At 31.6% G+C, this 13,151-nt stretch overlaps 3 protein-coding genes across 5 annotated transcripts; 1 reads left to right on the top strand and 2 right to left on the bottom strand.

The window, feature by feature from the left end:
- Positions 1-3,772: 3,772 nt before the first annotated feature.
- LOAG_08143 lies at positions 3,773-8,639 on the bottom strand. Of its 2 annotated transcripts, XM_020447626.1 has the most exons (13): positions 8,393-8,639; positions 7,820-7,959; positions 7,652-7,746; positions 7,405-7,564; positions 7,083-7,175; positions 6,881-7,000; positions 6,670-6,789; positions 6,288-6,543; positions 5,973-6,190; positions 5,257-5,443; positions 5,030-5,090; positions 4,586-4,720; positions 3,773-4,140 (listed from the first exon to the last, which is right to left on the bottom strand). In XM_020447626.1, exons 1-11 carry the CDS (start codon positions 8,625-8,627, stop codon positions 5,083-5,085), a joined length of 1,632 nt encoding a protein of 543 aa, XP_020306212.1. In that variant the 5' UTR covers positions 8,628-8,639; the 3' UTR covers positions 3,773-4,140; positions 4,586-4,720; positions 5,030-5,082. The 2 variants fall into 2 exon arrangements, with proteins under 2 accessions (XP_020306212.1, XP_003143723.1); XM_003143675.2 differs by lacking the exon at positions 5,030-5,090.
- Positions 8,640-9,426: 787 nt separating this feature from the next.
- LOAG_08144 lies at positions 9,427-11,660 on the top strand (the record flags this gene model as incomplete). 2 transcript variants are annotated; one of them, XM_020447627.1, is made up of 6 exons in its annotated part: positions 9,427-9,486; positions 9,586-9,775; positions 10,222-10,402; positions 10,659-10,824; positions 11,173-11,299; positions 11,477-11,660. In XM_020447627.1, the coding sequence occupies 6 exons, from the start codon at positions 9,427-9,429 to the stop codon at positions 11,479-11,481; spliced, it is 729 nt and encodes a 242-aa protein (XP_020306213.1). In that variant the 3' UTR covers positions 11,482-11,660. The 2 variants fall into 2 exon arrangements, with proteins under 2 accessions (XP_020306213.1, XP_003143724.1); XM_003143676.2 differs by having other exon boundaries at positions 11,173-11,660.
- A 417-nt stretch (positions 11,661-12,077) lies between these two features.
- LOAG_08145 (hypothetical protein) lies at positions 12,078-13,038 on the bottom strand (the record flags this gene model as incomplete). The annotated part of the gene is made up of 2 exons (XM_003143677.1): positions 12,078-12,242; positions 12,817-13,038. Coding segments are annotated over 2 exons (387 nt in total), but the record flags the coding sequence as incomplete, so codon positions are not given.
- Positions 13,039-13,151: the final 113 nt, after the last annotated feature.

Raw genomic sequence — 13,151 nt, forward strand, 5'->3', positions numbered from 1 at the left:
CAATACATGAATAGATCATATCAAATGCAATGAAATGAGTCAATACATGAATAGATCATACCCAAATGCAATGAAATGAGTCAATACATGAATAGATCATACCCAAATGCATGAATTGAGTCAATACATGAATAGATCACACCCAAATGCATGGATGGTAAGTAAGAGTAGATCGTTTCGATATGCTAATCATTTGTGTTCAGACAAAATGATTGTCAATGATTTATACAAAGATGCTAACCTTAAAATGGCCAGTATTACTTAGTGTGACATGGAATCTATACGTCAAAATTGATATGTTTATAGAGGGAATATGTATTTTCTGATTCCATTAATTAATTGATTACTAGCCACTCTTAAATTATTATTTATCTAGTTTTTTTTTTTGGTTCATTCATATTTACCGTCTGAAATTATCTTGTGATACATGTTCTGATACCAAATATATGCAATATTAATTATAGCATTCAAAAAAGCATTTCATACGATATTTCATTTGTTCCTCGAAAATTTTCGAATTTATCAACATTCCAAATTAATAAAACTTATAATTAATTTCTTATTTAAATAATTTCAAAATGATAATTTAAATAATTTTTAGATTTGAAATATTTTTAAACAAAAAAAAAGTGCTAATAAATAAAATTGTAGCAAATTCATGCCAAAAGTTAAAACCAACGGGAGAATTTCAATTACAATAATCATTGATAGAAGTGATAAAAAAAAAGTACAACTACTGATTTCAAGAATTTATCCTTATCACTTCCAACTTTTCTCATATAAGCTAATACTAATTAATTGCTAGCCTATAGCATTAAATTTGTAATGTTGCAGTAAATTATTCTTAGAGACGTAATTTGTAACTAAAATCAAATAGTAAATAAAAATGTTTTTTGCTGTAAATGCTGTCGAAAGTAATAATTTCAATGATGCAAGATGTTTGGCTAAAGTAAAATTTAGTTTTAACAATGTAATGGTTGTTAGTTTAAATTTGGCTAATTTTAAAACGTCTAGCACATTTTTTAAAACACTTTAATAGTCTAACTAAGAGTAGGAAAATAATGGAAAAAAGATGGTGGAAATTTAAAAAATTCAACCATAATTATAGTTTATTTTCATTGAAAAAAAAAAATAAAATGAGAAATTAGGAATCAGTTAAGCGATAGAAATGTTGTCACCTGCTTGTCACAAGTGATATCTTGCATTTGAACACTATGGTAATAACTTTTCGCATTGTTTTCTGTACGAGCAATGATAATCTCATTGATTAATTAAATTTTGATTTAGCAGAAACTATTAATAAACAAATTTAGGCAGTTATTTTTTAATTAAAATTGGTTGGATTTACAAAATTTAACTTTTTCAATATGTAAAACAAATTTTGATAAAATTGCAAATTTCATTCAGTCAAATTAATTTATAAAGGAGAAGAGAGTTTTCATTGAAGTTTATGTATCTTAAATTTTTATTCAATATTGCTATTCCATTTTTATTCAGTATTTCCATTCTTGTTTCTATTCAATTCTACTTTTATGAAATATTATAAGAACTCACCCATGAAATCAAAGGAAAAAAATTTTTTTTGAATGTGATTTCGAAATTTGAATCCTTAAAAACTTCATAATTTAGTCAATAAATTTTAGCATTTTAAAATTTACACTCTGGAAATTATGAATTTACGAAATTTTAGGATGACTTTTTGATTTTTGATTGAAGAATCAAATATTTCATTTAATTCAAATGAAATTACTAACACTGAAGCAACCTATCATTTTGTATTTACAATGCCAACAAATTTGTAATATGACATGAATTTAATAATTGTTGGTAATTAGATTCTCAATCATAATTAGGATATCTTTATAGCATTTTTTGCATATTTTTCTTTTTCAACCTCCCTTCCAAAATATCAGTGGAAAATTAAAACTTTCAAAAAAAAAAATGTCAGGAAATCATTTGTCATTTCAAATTTCTAATTATATATTCATTGAATTGTAGAAATAAAAAACCACTTTTCCATTATATTCTAAAATTAATTGCTATTTATAATTAAAAGGAATGTAGTAAGTAAAATGAAATTATTCCAAAAATAGTTAATTGTTAAAGTTTTAAATTAGATATATGCTTAATTGCAATGAATACAGACTATCTAAGATATCTATTTTGGGAAAAAGGTATAAATGAATTACGATGCAAATAGCAAACAATAGAACTGATAAATCATTTCTAATGTATTTGAATTTGAAATATCAATCATTTAGGTGAATTATTCAACCTAATTAATGTATAATGATAATATCTGAGCTGTATCAATAACAATTAATAATTAAATACTATTTTACTAAATCTTTTATCCCGCGTTAATGGAAATGCTATTTTTTTTCTTTTTATTTCTTTTTTTATTTGTTATTTTTCTTTTTATAAATCACAAAACACAACAATTGGAAATTAATCCAATAAGCGCCAAAAAAAAGAAAAAAAAAGACAAAAGTACCAAATTGTTTGCTATCAGTTCAACCAAAAAACATTAGTTATATCATCGATCGATCAATGATCATTTTCATATTTTCTTCATCATTTTATCTAATCTTTTGTTTTTTTTTTTTATCAAATTTTTATAAATTATTGTAAATGGAATTAGTAAAATAGAATTATTGATGATATAGGATGAAGATTTCATCTCCAATACAACATTATTTGCAATTTTTTTTTTTTTTGCCAAATTAAAGGTATACTCATTTAGTTTCGAAACTAGTTTCAATTAGTCATCGAATAATGGATCAATCAATCATTGTTAATTATATTTAAAGAAGAACCACTTCATACAATCATTCCAACCAACAACAACAATTACAACAATTGAAGATTAACACAATGAAAGGAGGAGGAGCAGGCAAAAAGGGGTTTCAAATGGAAAAGAGGAAAATAAATGGCGCAAATAGTAATATAGCTATTTTGATGATAGCGTATCTTCGTTAGGAAAAGAAAAAAAAACACTCGAGATTATGAGATTAAAATTCGAGAATCTCCCCTTATCCACTTGACTAATATTTACAATTCTTTCCTTCTAGCTAATTCTATATCAAAATTTAATTAATTAACAGGACAACTCTTTACAACAAATACTTTAATCATCTATAAATTATCTGCAATTGTATAAAAATAAATAATTAGCTAAGTTTTAATTTCTGAGACATATCGTACATCTTACGGATTAATTTCGTATTTTATTTGAGATAACTTACCTTTACCATTTAATTAGTCGCTTTATAGTTGAACATATTAAATTTTGGATTTGAATCCACTAACTAATCATACTAAAAGAAAACATGGCTTGATTAGTTACCACCAACAATTAATAAGATTTCCAAAGGGAGGTAAGCCATGTAATTGTTATTCACAAATTTTATATTGTTTTTAAGGTCCACTACCCTATTTACTCATAAATTGTTCATTTCTAGCATGCTTTCAAAGATAAACAAGGTCCTTATTTTTTAATTCGTAAAATAATTTGTGCAAAATATTTGCAAAGTACAATAAAAACAATACTTGAAGATCACCGAGATATACAATTCAAATCAATAAACGAAAAGAAAATTCTATAATACTGCTGGCAATTATCACATATATTACATGTTTTACGTTTATAGATTGCATATGACTGCAATATATTCAGACACCGAAATATTAAGGCACAAGTATCGTTTCTATAAGAATGCTTCACTATTTCAAGCTACCTTCCAAACCATAAAATTAGGTCTAAGTTTATTTCTGCGGAATGGTTTTCAAATCAGAAAAACCAGCTTAATGGACCATATGTTGAAGAGCTAAGAGACCCGAAAGGTTCGATTTTTGAGGGAAATGCAATCGGAAATCTCTTATATGATCTGGAAAAACGAATGATTAAAGGTTAACAAAATTCAACAGTGAAAGAGCGTATCAACAAGGAATAACAGAATATCACACCATTTTCAGTCAAATTGAATCTAAAAGCAGTAAAAGCACCGAAACATAAATTGATCCTTAAAATTGTATTTGAAGCTTTCCAAAATAAAATTGAAGTATTTTGGCCGAAATAGCTCAGCGAGAAGCCTGATAGTTCTGATCATCACATCCCATTGTATTTCGGACCATTGCCTCCTAAAAAATGGAAACAACTCTGTTTATTTTGAAAATGTGTTCACAAAGAAAAAAATTAAAAAAAAAATGAAGATCGTGAACACAACAGGAACGAGATGTCACAAAAGAGAGTTCTCTGAATCTTCATTTTTTAAAAATCTAATCAAGTTTCATAAATTGAAAAGTAGATAAGCAGTACTTATTATCCATATGTGGCTCAAAAGAGCCAATGTTTTCTCACACATGTATTGGGTAGGAAGTTGTTTATTACCCTTTCACGAAGCATTTACCGATAATTGGTGGTAAATTACAAGTTATGCGATTTATTTTGAAAGAGTCGGAGAAAAAGGTTGAAAGGAGGTCAACACACAGCTCTTGGCTTGAAATTCAAGTGCTTTTGTGCTGAACAGTACAGTTTTGGATGTTGTTCTGCAGAGACTTTTAAATTCAATATCTCCAAATTTACCTTCTGGTGCAACCCACTGAATATTATTGCGTGGCTCCTTGATGTCACATGTTTTGCAGTGAATACAGTTCTGGAAATTTATTTGAAGCCTTCTGGTATCGAGTCTAGTTTCGCACGGCACATATTCATAAACACCTAAACAGCATAACAAGGTTAAAACAAAGCGAAAACCAAAGATTAATGCTTTCATTATTATCAGAATACTCTCTGCAGGTATCAGGCGTTCAAATTGCTTTAACTGAATCAGCTACCGCGGCACTGCTTCTTTCCACAACTTATGAAACTCTAAAAGTTTACATATTTCCCTTATCGATATTCAAAATTCATAAGATCGAAAATAGGGAAATGCATGAATTATATAAAATAGTTCAAGATCATTTTCAAGTATCCAAACATTTAAATAAATTTAATCGACTATCAAATACTAAAACATGCACAAGTAACCTGTCCTTAGATGAAAATGATACAGAACAGTGGAGTATAGCGCATCAAGAGCTTCATTTTTCTAGAATTACGTATTAAGTAATGAATATCTTTCTAGTGTTAATGATAATGCAAAAAAAAGAGAGCAGTCTCATTAAAGACTACTGTGACGAATAAATCAGTGAACATATGAGAAATTCAACATACACATTTAATTTCATAAAGTAACACCATATGAATCTGCATACCTGCTGGACAAAATCGCTCGGTCATGCCAGCAAATCTACGCCATGTAGTTAACTCAGCATCAGCATCATTTCTCAATAACAGATGAGACGGCTGATTTTCTTCATGATTTGTACCGGTCAGCGCTACCGAAGACAATATATCAAACGTTACTTTGCCATCAGGTTTCGGGTAGTTAACTGATTTTGACTGCAAGTAAAACTGCCATGAACCACATCTATATTATATAATATATAGATAAATGGATAGGAAAATCTAGAGATAAAAGTAAAGGATATCAATCCATATAATAAGTGATGAAATGTCAATAATACTCCAAAAAACAAAAAGACTTCCCAACTGAAACAACTGTCCTACAGAAGTCTAAATTTGCGATCGCAAATACATCCAAGAATGACAATTAAAGGTATCCTTAATCCCATTACTTTAAAATTTTTGGTGACGGCATTGTGCTGAGATCGCATTTATTTAACTCTTTATGAGATGGCATTTATTAAAACATTTTTAATAGTATTTATTAAAACTTCAGACTCGCACCAAATGACGTATTGGAATGTCGGATGAAACAAATGCCGCAAATTATACTAATTATTATCAAATAGCAAACTATATGTTTTGTGAAGGACAAAATTTAGAAATTTATAAAGTGGCGACAAAACTTTGATTTTTGATGCAAGTTTTAAATCTTGACGTAGCCAATTATTCTAAAAATACTAACTTTCCACGCTGAATCTGTTTGAAACCAGTCTTCTATTTTATTTTTAAAAGTCCATGGTTCCTTTCCACGAAGTAATATATAGAAAAATGCACTGTACGGTAAGCCAACAATCCACCCAAAACGACTACCGAAAGACGGACGAATATTGCGCATTTGTTGCATTTCTTTCATTACATAGGTTTTGTACAGTTTTGGCTCGAACTCTTCCGGAATTACTGCTGAAATTTGAAGAAAAAAAAGTCGTAGGAATAAAAGAACTAAGTTGAAATTGGTTGCTACTGTCGTTCTTAGAATAATTCATCGAATAAGGCTTACTTCGCGTTTGCGGACCTAAATCATCCAGTATGGTTTCCGCTGCAACCATACCACTTTTCATGGCATTATGAACACCTTTAATCTTTGCTGGATTCATTAGTCCTGCTGCACAACCAACTAAACATCCACCAGGCACAGTTAGCTGTGGTACAGCTTGATATCCACCTTCATTCACTGCTCTAGCACCATAAGCGATTCGTTCTCCTCCCTCAAGATAATGACGAATGGACGGATGCGATTTAAACAACTGGAATTCCTAAAAACAAACTTTCATAATGTTTTAGCAAAGTCAAAAAATTACAAAAATTTCGAAGTTAAGACAGAACAATGCATCGTTTCTCAAATCTACATTCATTTTAAGCTAAATTAAAATGGACAACACCTGATACAAATTTGTGTAAGGATTCTTGTAATTCAGGCCTATTATAAGGCCAAGAGAGACAAGAGGCTGCCCATTATCTTCGATGTGATACATAAATGATCCACCATGGCTTTGAAGGTCCTGGAAAATAATGTGTACATCACTAATTCCAAGCTAGTCATAAAACATGTTTGATGATTATAGAAATGAATTGATAGAAAGTCAAACTCACCAGTGGATACCCGATGGTGTGTTCCACGTAACCGGGTTTGTGCTTTGATTTATCAATTAACCATAACTCTTTAAAACCAAGGCCATAAGTCATTGGATCGCATTCTTCTTGCAAGCGATACTGGGATTGGAAAAAAATCACTTCTTCGAAATGTCTGAATAAACTACAGCCTTACAATCCAGACTTATAACATAAAACTTACCTTCTCCATTATGAAATTGGTAAGATGTCCACGGCAACCTTCAGCAAATATTGTACATTTTGCGTGTAACTCCATGCCTCGTTGAAAATTCTTCTAAAAAAGATGGAATGGCCACCTACCACTAAATGACACACTTTTGTGTTATGAAATTTCTTTTTTAGTTGGAATCTTTGTTCTTAATTGCAGATAATAATAGCATTCTTCATTTATTTATTGCTAAATTGATATTTTGGATTCTAATTCTTTACCAATTTCTTTTGTTCAGAACGACTGTTGAGCGTCAAATAATTACAAGCAATTATCAAAATGAAGAATTCAAAACCTTTGGAGCACCATCCTTCATTATCCCAACGTCAGCTGTCGCAATGCCTTTAACACTTTCATCTTCATGAAATAGAATTTCCTGAGCTGCTATTCCGGGATAAATTTCTACTCCCATTTCTACTGCTCTTTCGCCTAGCCATTTTACGAGGTGGCCTAACCTGCATTTCAAACAAACAGATACTAATCGTATAAAATCTCTCAGACATTTGGAATTTAAAAAGTAATTACAAATAAATACAACTTACCTGACAATATAATTCCCCATATTGTTAAGTGGGCCTCCGCGAATAAACGGCAAAGCATATCGACCATTTTTTGTCAAAATCGCCATCGACTGAGACTACAAAACATTTGAATGAGGTGGCAAGTTTTCCTCAAAAAAAAAAGTGAAGAGAACTGGAAATAAAACTGACAGTAACTTTCTGATAGACGGGAGCATCCATTTCTTTCCAATTTGGAAAAAGTTCATCCAAGGCTCTAACATCAATCACTGCACCAGACAATGTGTGTGCACCAACTTCAGCTCCTTTCTCTACCACACAAACGCGAATATCTGAAATACTATGTTTAAATGTTGGAAATCCAAAACTGATATATTCCAATACGGTTTCCGTATACAAGTTTCCGATATCTTCATGATACTGCTGGTAAATTTATGAATTTATTGGCTCAACTAATCGTGACAAAAGCAAAGCCAAAATAAGTCTGACCGCGAGAAAATCCAAGCAAAATTTGGAATCGAAAGTATGATGAAAAAAACAAAGATTAAAAATGCCAATAGTTGGGTAAACCAAATTCAAAACAGTGAGAGAGAATAAAAAATGGGACTGCTCCAAAAAGGACAATCCCCACCCTCGATAATTTTAAGCAAATCAATGCAACCTATTAGTCGTTTGTCCAGGAATGAGTTTGAAAAGAACAATTCAAAAAGAAAAAATTTTCAAAGACTTGATTGACCTGAACGAATCCATTAAAACAAGTCTAACCCTTATTATTCTCTTTCGAAAGTTGCTTAAAACGAATAGCTGATGATAAACCAGCTGGTCCAGCACCCACAATAACAATATCATAACTTTCCACTTCTCGTTTCATGTCAACTTTAGCCCAACGAACATCCTTTTCTCTTGGACATTTTAGATAGTGTGAAGTGACCCACTGACCGTTTACCACATTTCGCAAGCACTTGCCTGCTTGAACTGCGCATCGTAACGTTGAATGCATCCGTTTCCTGAATGAGATATCATTAGCTTAGCTTGAATTGATTATTTTAAAGATGGTAGATATAAACTGAATACTACAAATTGAAGCACAGTTGAAGATTAATCATTTTCATTGCTGGCTTTTTGTAATGTCTGCTTAATGGTAGAGAAAAAAAAGAACTGTGCCAGGAAATGCGTGACACAAAGCTTTCAACATACGTATGGGAAATTGCTAATTGCGTCATTTGACGTATAAAGCTATTATGTCCCGTTTTTCATGTTACACGTCTCACGTTGCCTTAACCTGGTCCACCTGGTCTAGAAACATCTCGCCATTCTCAGTCAGCCATACGGCCAATATTCAGCTGCTACTGCCAACAAAACAGTGACCTTGCAGCTTCATAAATGGACGTCGTGTAATTTATTCTTCCGGTTTTTTTTCTTTCCGTAATTTATTCTTCCGTTTATTCTTTCGTTTTTTATTCTTCCGTAATTTATTCTTGACGTAATTTATTCTCCCGTTTTTTCGTCTCCCCTTTCCCCCGTCTTTCGGTGAATATCGTGATCTTGGTCCTGGACTTCAGGTATACCACATGACATTCCCGCTTTCTCTATCTATTCCCGATTAATTTACTCTCAACTTCTCGTTACCAATTACGACACTTAGTTCTAGAATGTCGATCAATTCTTCCTTCAACCTTAATTACAAATGTAAAGTGATACGTTTTATTGTTTGACAATCATATTGGTAAAGTATGTAACGAAATAAATTATTTGCAGATTAATTTGTTGTATTTGGCCAATTACTAATCATAAAATTAATGGCAACACGTCGACGTGGTGTTGGAGTAGGTTTGGTACAGCAGAAGAAAGATCTTCAGGTTATTTTGTTCATTGTAGCACGTATCGCTGGTTATTAAATCAATGAATCTTATTAATTAGTTGTACAATTGCACCACTAACGAAAACATTATTTTCAGGCGAAATTCCAAACGAAAGGTTCCGAACTAGCCAGTGAACAATTAAATCAATTTTCTCAGGAACTTGCCATATTCCAAACGAAATTAGAAGAATTTGCTCATAAACACCGCGATGAAATTCGTCGAAATTCCCAGTTTCGACGACACTTTCAGGATATGTGTGCATCAGTTGGGGTTGATCCACTTGCCTGTAAGTTGGCAGCATCATTATTATAATAAATTGGAGAAAATGTATTTGAAAAATAAGCTCTAAAAATTAGGATTAATTTTTCGTTTTTCTTCATCGTGAAGTTTTTATATTTGTTCAATCTTCTATCAGTGTTATGATAGTGCGTTTGAGATACCGCAAAGCTTTATATATCATTTCAGTTGTGATATATGTTTACAAAACGTTAGGAAGTATTTTATTTGTTGTGATGGAACTGAATACATAGACTGTCTTTTAAATTTGGAATCTTTATAATTTTAATTTCTCGGCTAAGCTTAAGGCTTAAAAATTAGCTTCAAAATAGAAGTTGTGATTTTGGGCCCACTGAATTAGCCAAAATTTCAGAGTTCCAATACTTTATGTTAGCATTCAGATTTTTAATCTATTTCCTTCTAGGTAAAGTCGTAGAAAAAATTGTTTCCTTTCAGCTAGTAAAGGTTTTTGGGCTGAGAAACTTGGTGTCGGTGATTTTTATTATGAATTGGCTGTTCAAATTGTTGAAGTTTGTATGTCAACCAATCACATGAATGGTGGTGTTATGACAATAGAAGAACTAAGAAATCGGCTTCTGCGTTCACGAGCACGAACACGACGTGATGCTATCACCACGTATGAACTCACTGATGGTTTTTTGAGAGTGGTTAAAAGTTAGAGTCAAAAAATATGAGTATTGGAGATGGTTCCGAATGGTATTAGAATTTTCGGTTTTGAGTAGCAAATTTATTGGTTGATTGATATAAGTAAGATTGAGTCCAGTACACTAGATACGTTTTCATTTAAACTTGATTATGTATGGTTTGCAAAAGTAGGAACACAAAAATAATGTCTTTTTAAGTATTGATTTAAATTGTGTTTTTAAATTTAGAGACGACATTTTACGTGCTGTCGACAAGCTGAAAGTGCTTGGTAATGGTTTTGAATTGATTCCGTTGGGAAGTGGACGATTTTTAGTGCAAAGTGTGCCTGGTGAACTGAGTATGGATGACTCACGGGTTTTACAGTTGGCTGAAGATGCTGCTTATGTAACCAAAGTGAGTTCTAGTGAAAATTAATTTATTTAATCTGAAATTTCTTATGCCGGTGGTTTTTCTTTTTTTCATACAACTAATGGGTATTTCTATACATATAGATGGAACACGCTTTTATTTGTGCATACAATGTTTATTTTCTGCGTTTGATCCAAGATTTATTTTATTTTTACTTATTTGTTTTCTTTTTTCATAATCAGTCAACAGACACTGTGCGATACTGGATTCCAAGTCTTTTTCTACAACAGCATAGTAGATCTAATTTTTCTACTGTCATTTGAAGTTTTTTTAATAAGTCGTTTGAATATGAAAATTTTAGATTGAAAATTTTTTATATCCATTTATTTTCAGGAACTCATAATGGATCGTCTACGCTGGGATGAACGGCGTACCGAAATAGTGCTGGAGCATTTAGTGAAAGAAGGCATTGCCTGGATTGATAATCAATCAACAGACACTGTGCAGTACTGGATCCCAAGTCTTTTTCTTCAACAGTATAGCCATTCAAGCAGTTCAACCAGTGTATCTGACAGTGTTGCATCAACTCTTTATTAACGAATTCTTAATTTAAAAAAAAAATATCCAGCTTAATTAGGAACACCTACTTTGTAGAACTGTCTGCATTGAACATGTCACCACATCTACAAATTTTCAGAGTGAAGGACCACGAAAATTCTCAACGGAGCGACCCCAATTCTATTACGTCCTAATTACCAACTTTTCTGGAATCCACTTAAATCATCGAAAATTTTTAAAGATTTTGAAGGTTTGACGAAATAAAGATTAAGCACTTTTGACTTAGATTTAAGCAGGTTAGCGGTTTCCAAATTAGATAATTACGTGATTGCTATAGAGTTTATAGTTATGAAGTTATGGTTTTCATTTTTCGTAATCTTGTTAGCATGTTTTTTTTTTTTGACATAACTGAATTCGTTATCTCCTTATAGTTTCTTCATAAATTAGAGTATGAAATACTGTACTGTTGGTGTGAAGTAGTTTTATGTCATTTTATTGTGATATGTAGTAACGGTAATATTTTTTCTTTTTTTTTCGATAAAATTTCCGCATTTTAGTGATGCTTGCAGCGCATTTAACAACAATTTCAGAGTGATTCATAGACACGTCTAACAACAGTTTTTTTTTTTTCGCTATCAGCTGATAATACATGAAAAGTGTCACTGAGAAGTAGTGCAACTGACATTACTGGCTGTACAGTTTATTAGTTTAAACCTTGCTGTTAATGGATCTTGTATCAGCTAGTCTGAATAGGATCTGATTTTTGTTGTAAAGTCACATTCTAAACTTGTATTATTTTCACTATAGTTTAAGCTATAAACACCGTTAAGAGTTTTGCAATGGCGGGACATTCGGGAAGAAGTTAAGGATATACTGAGGGTATTGATGTGCAATCTAGTAATCATCTAAAATGTTATATAAATTCCCTATATGGATAGTAACACAAGAAAGAAGCGATGTATTGCTAGCTAGAGTTTGAGGGCTGATTAAATAATGCATATCTTGAGGTGAAATGATGCTCGTATCTGGTGTGAATATCGGTCTTACTTTTGTCTATAACGAAGCTTAACTTTCATATTGCTTGTGACTATGGGTAACTGAAAACTTAGGTGTTAAGCGGAGCAGTTGCGCGAAGCGGCACGATAAAAGTTAGATCAGAAGCAACAGTTCGGTTAGTTGATTAAAAGCATCATATAATTAAGCTCTTCGCCAGATAACCGAACTCATTTTTTCCCTTTCGGTAATTCTTTCTTTTTCTTTTTCTTTTTTTTGGTTTTTTAAGACCATTCACCGCGTAAATGCAATTTGTTACTTATCTTAACGAAAATGAGAAAATTTTATTATGCTACAAAATGGTTAATGTACTTAGCATTGGATAGTAAGCTAATTAATGAAAGGGATGTACGAATCAAAGTTCAGAAAGGATGTAAAACCTTTTGTATATCATACTATCATTATAAAAATTGTTGTAGAACTAACAGATCTCCTATTTGTTGAAGTTTTCAAATGAAAACAGTTAATTTTTGCTAAGAATATAGCCAATTTATAAAGCAATGGCGGATATTTTGTCATGACAAGTACTTTGTTAAGTTTACCGATATCCGGTAAAACAGGCGGATACTTTGTCAAGCAATGAAAACGTTCATCCTCTGTTGTGTGGTCAAAACTCCATTCAAATGATAATAATGAATTATTAATTATCTGAAATATTTTGCACCCATCAGCTTACTGTGCTTTTGCGATAAGAAATTAAGCGAAAGATTACGGTTCAATGTCTCTCTCTCTCTCCCTCCCTCTCTCTTTCTTCCTCCCTC

Source organism: Loa loa, assembly GCF_000183805.2.
Source record: "Loa loa unplaced genomic scaffold supercont3.82, whole genome shotgun sequence".
Lineage (NCBI taxonomy): Eukaryota > Metazoa > Nematoda > Chromadorea > Rhabditida > Onchocercidae > Loa > Loa loa.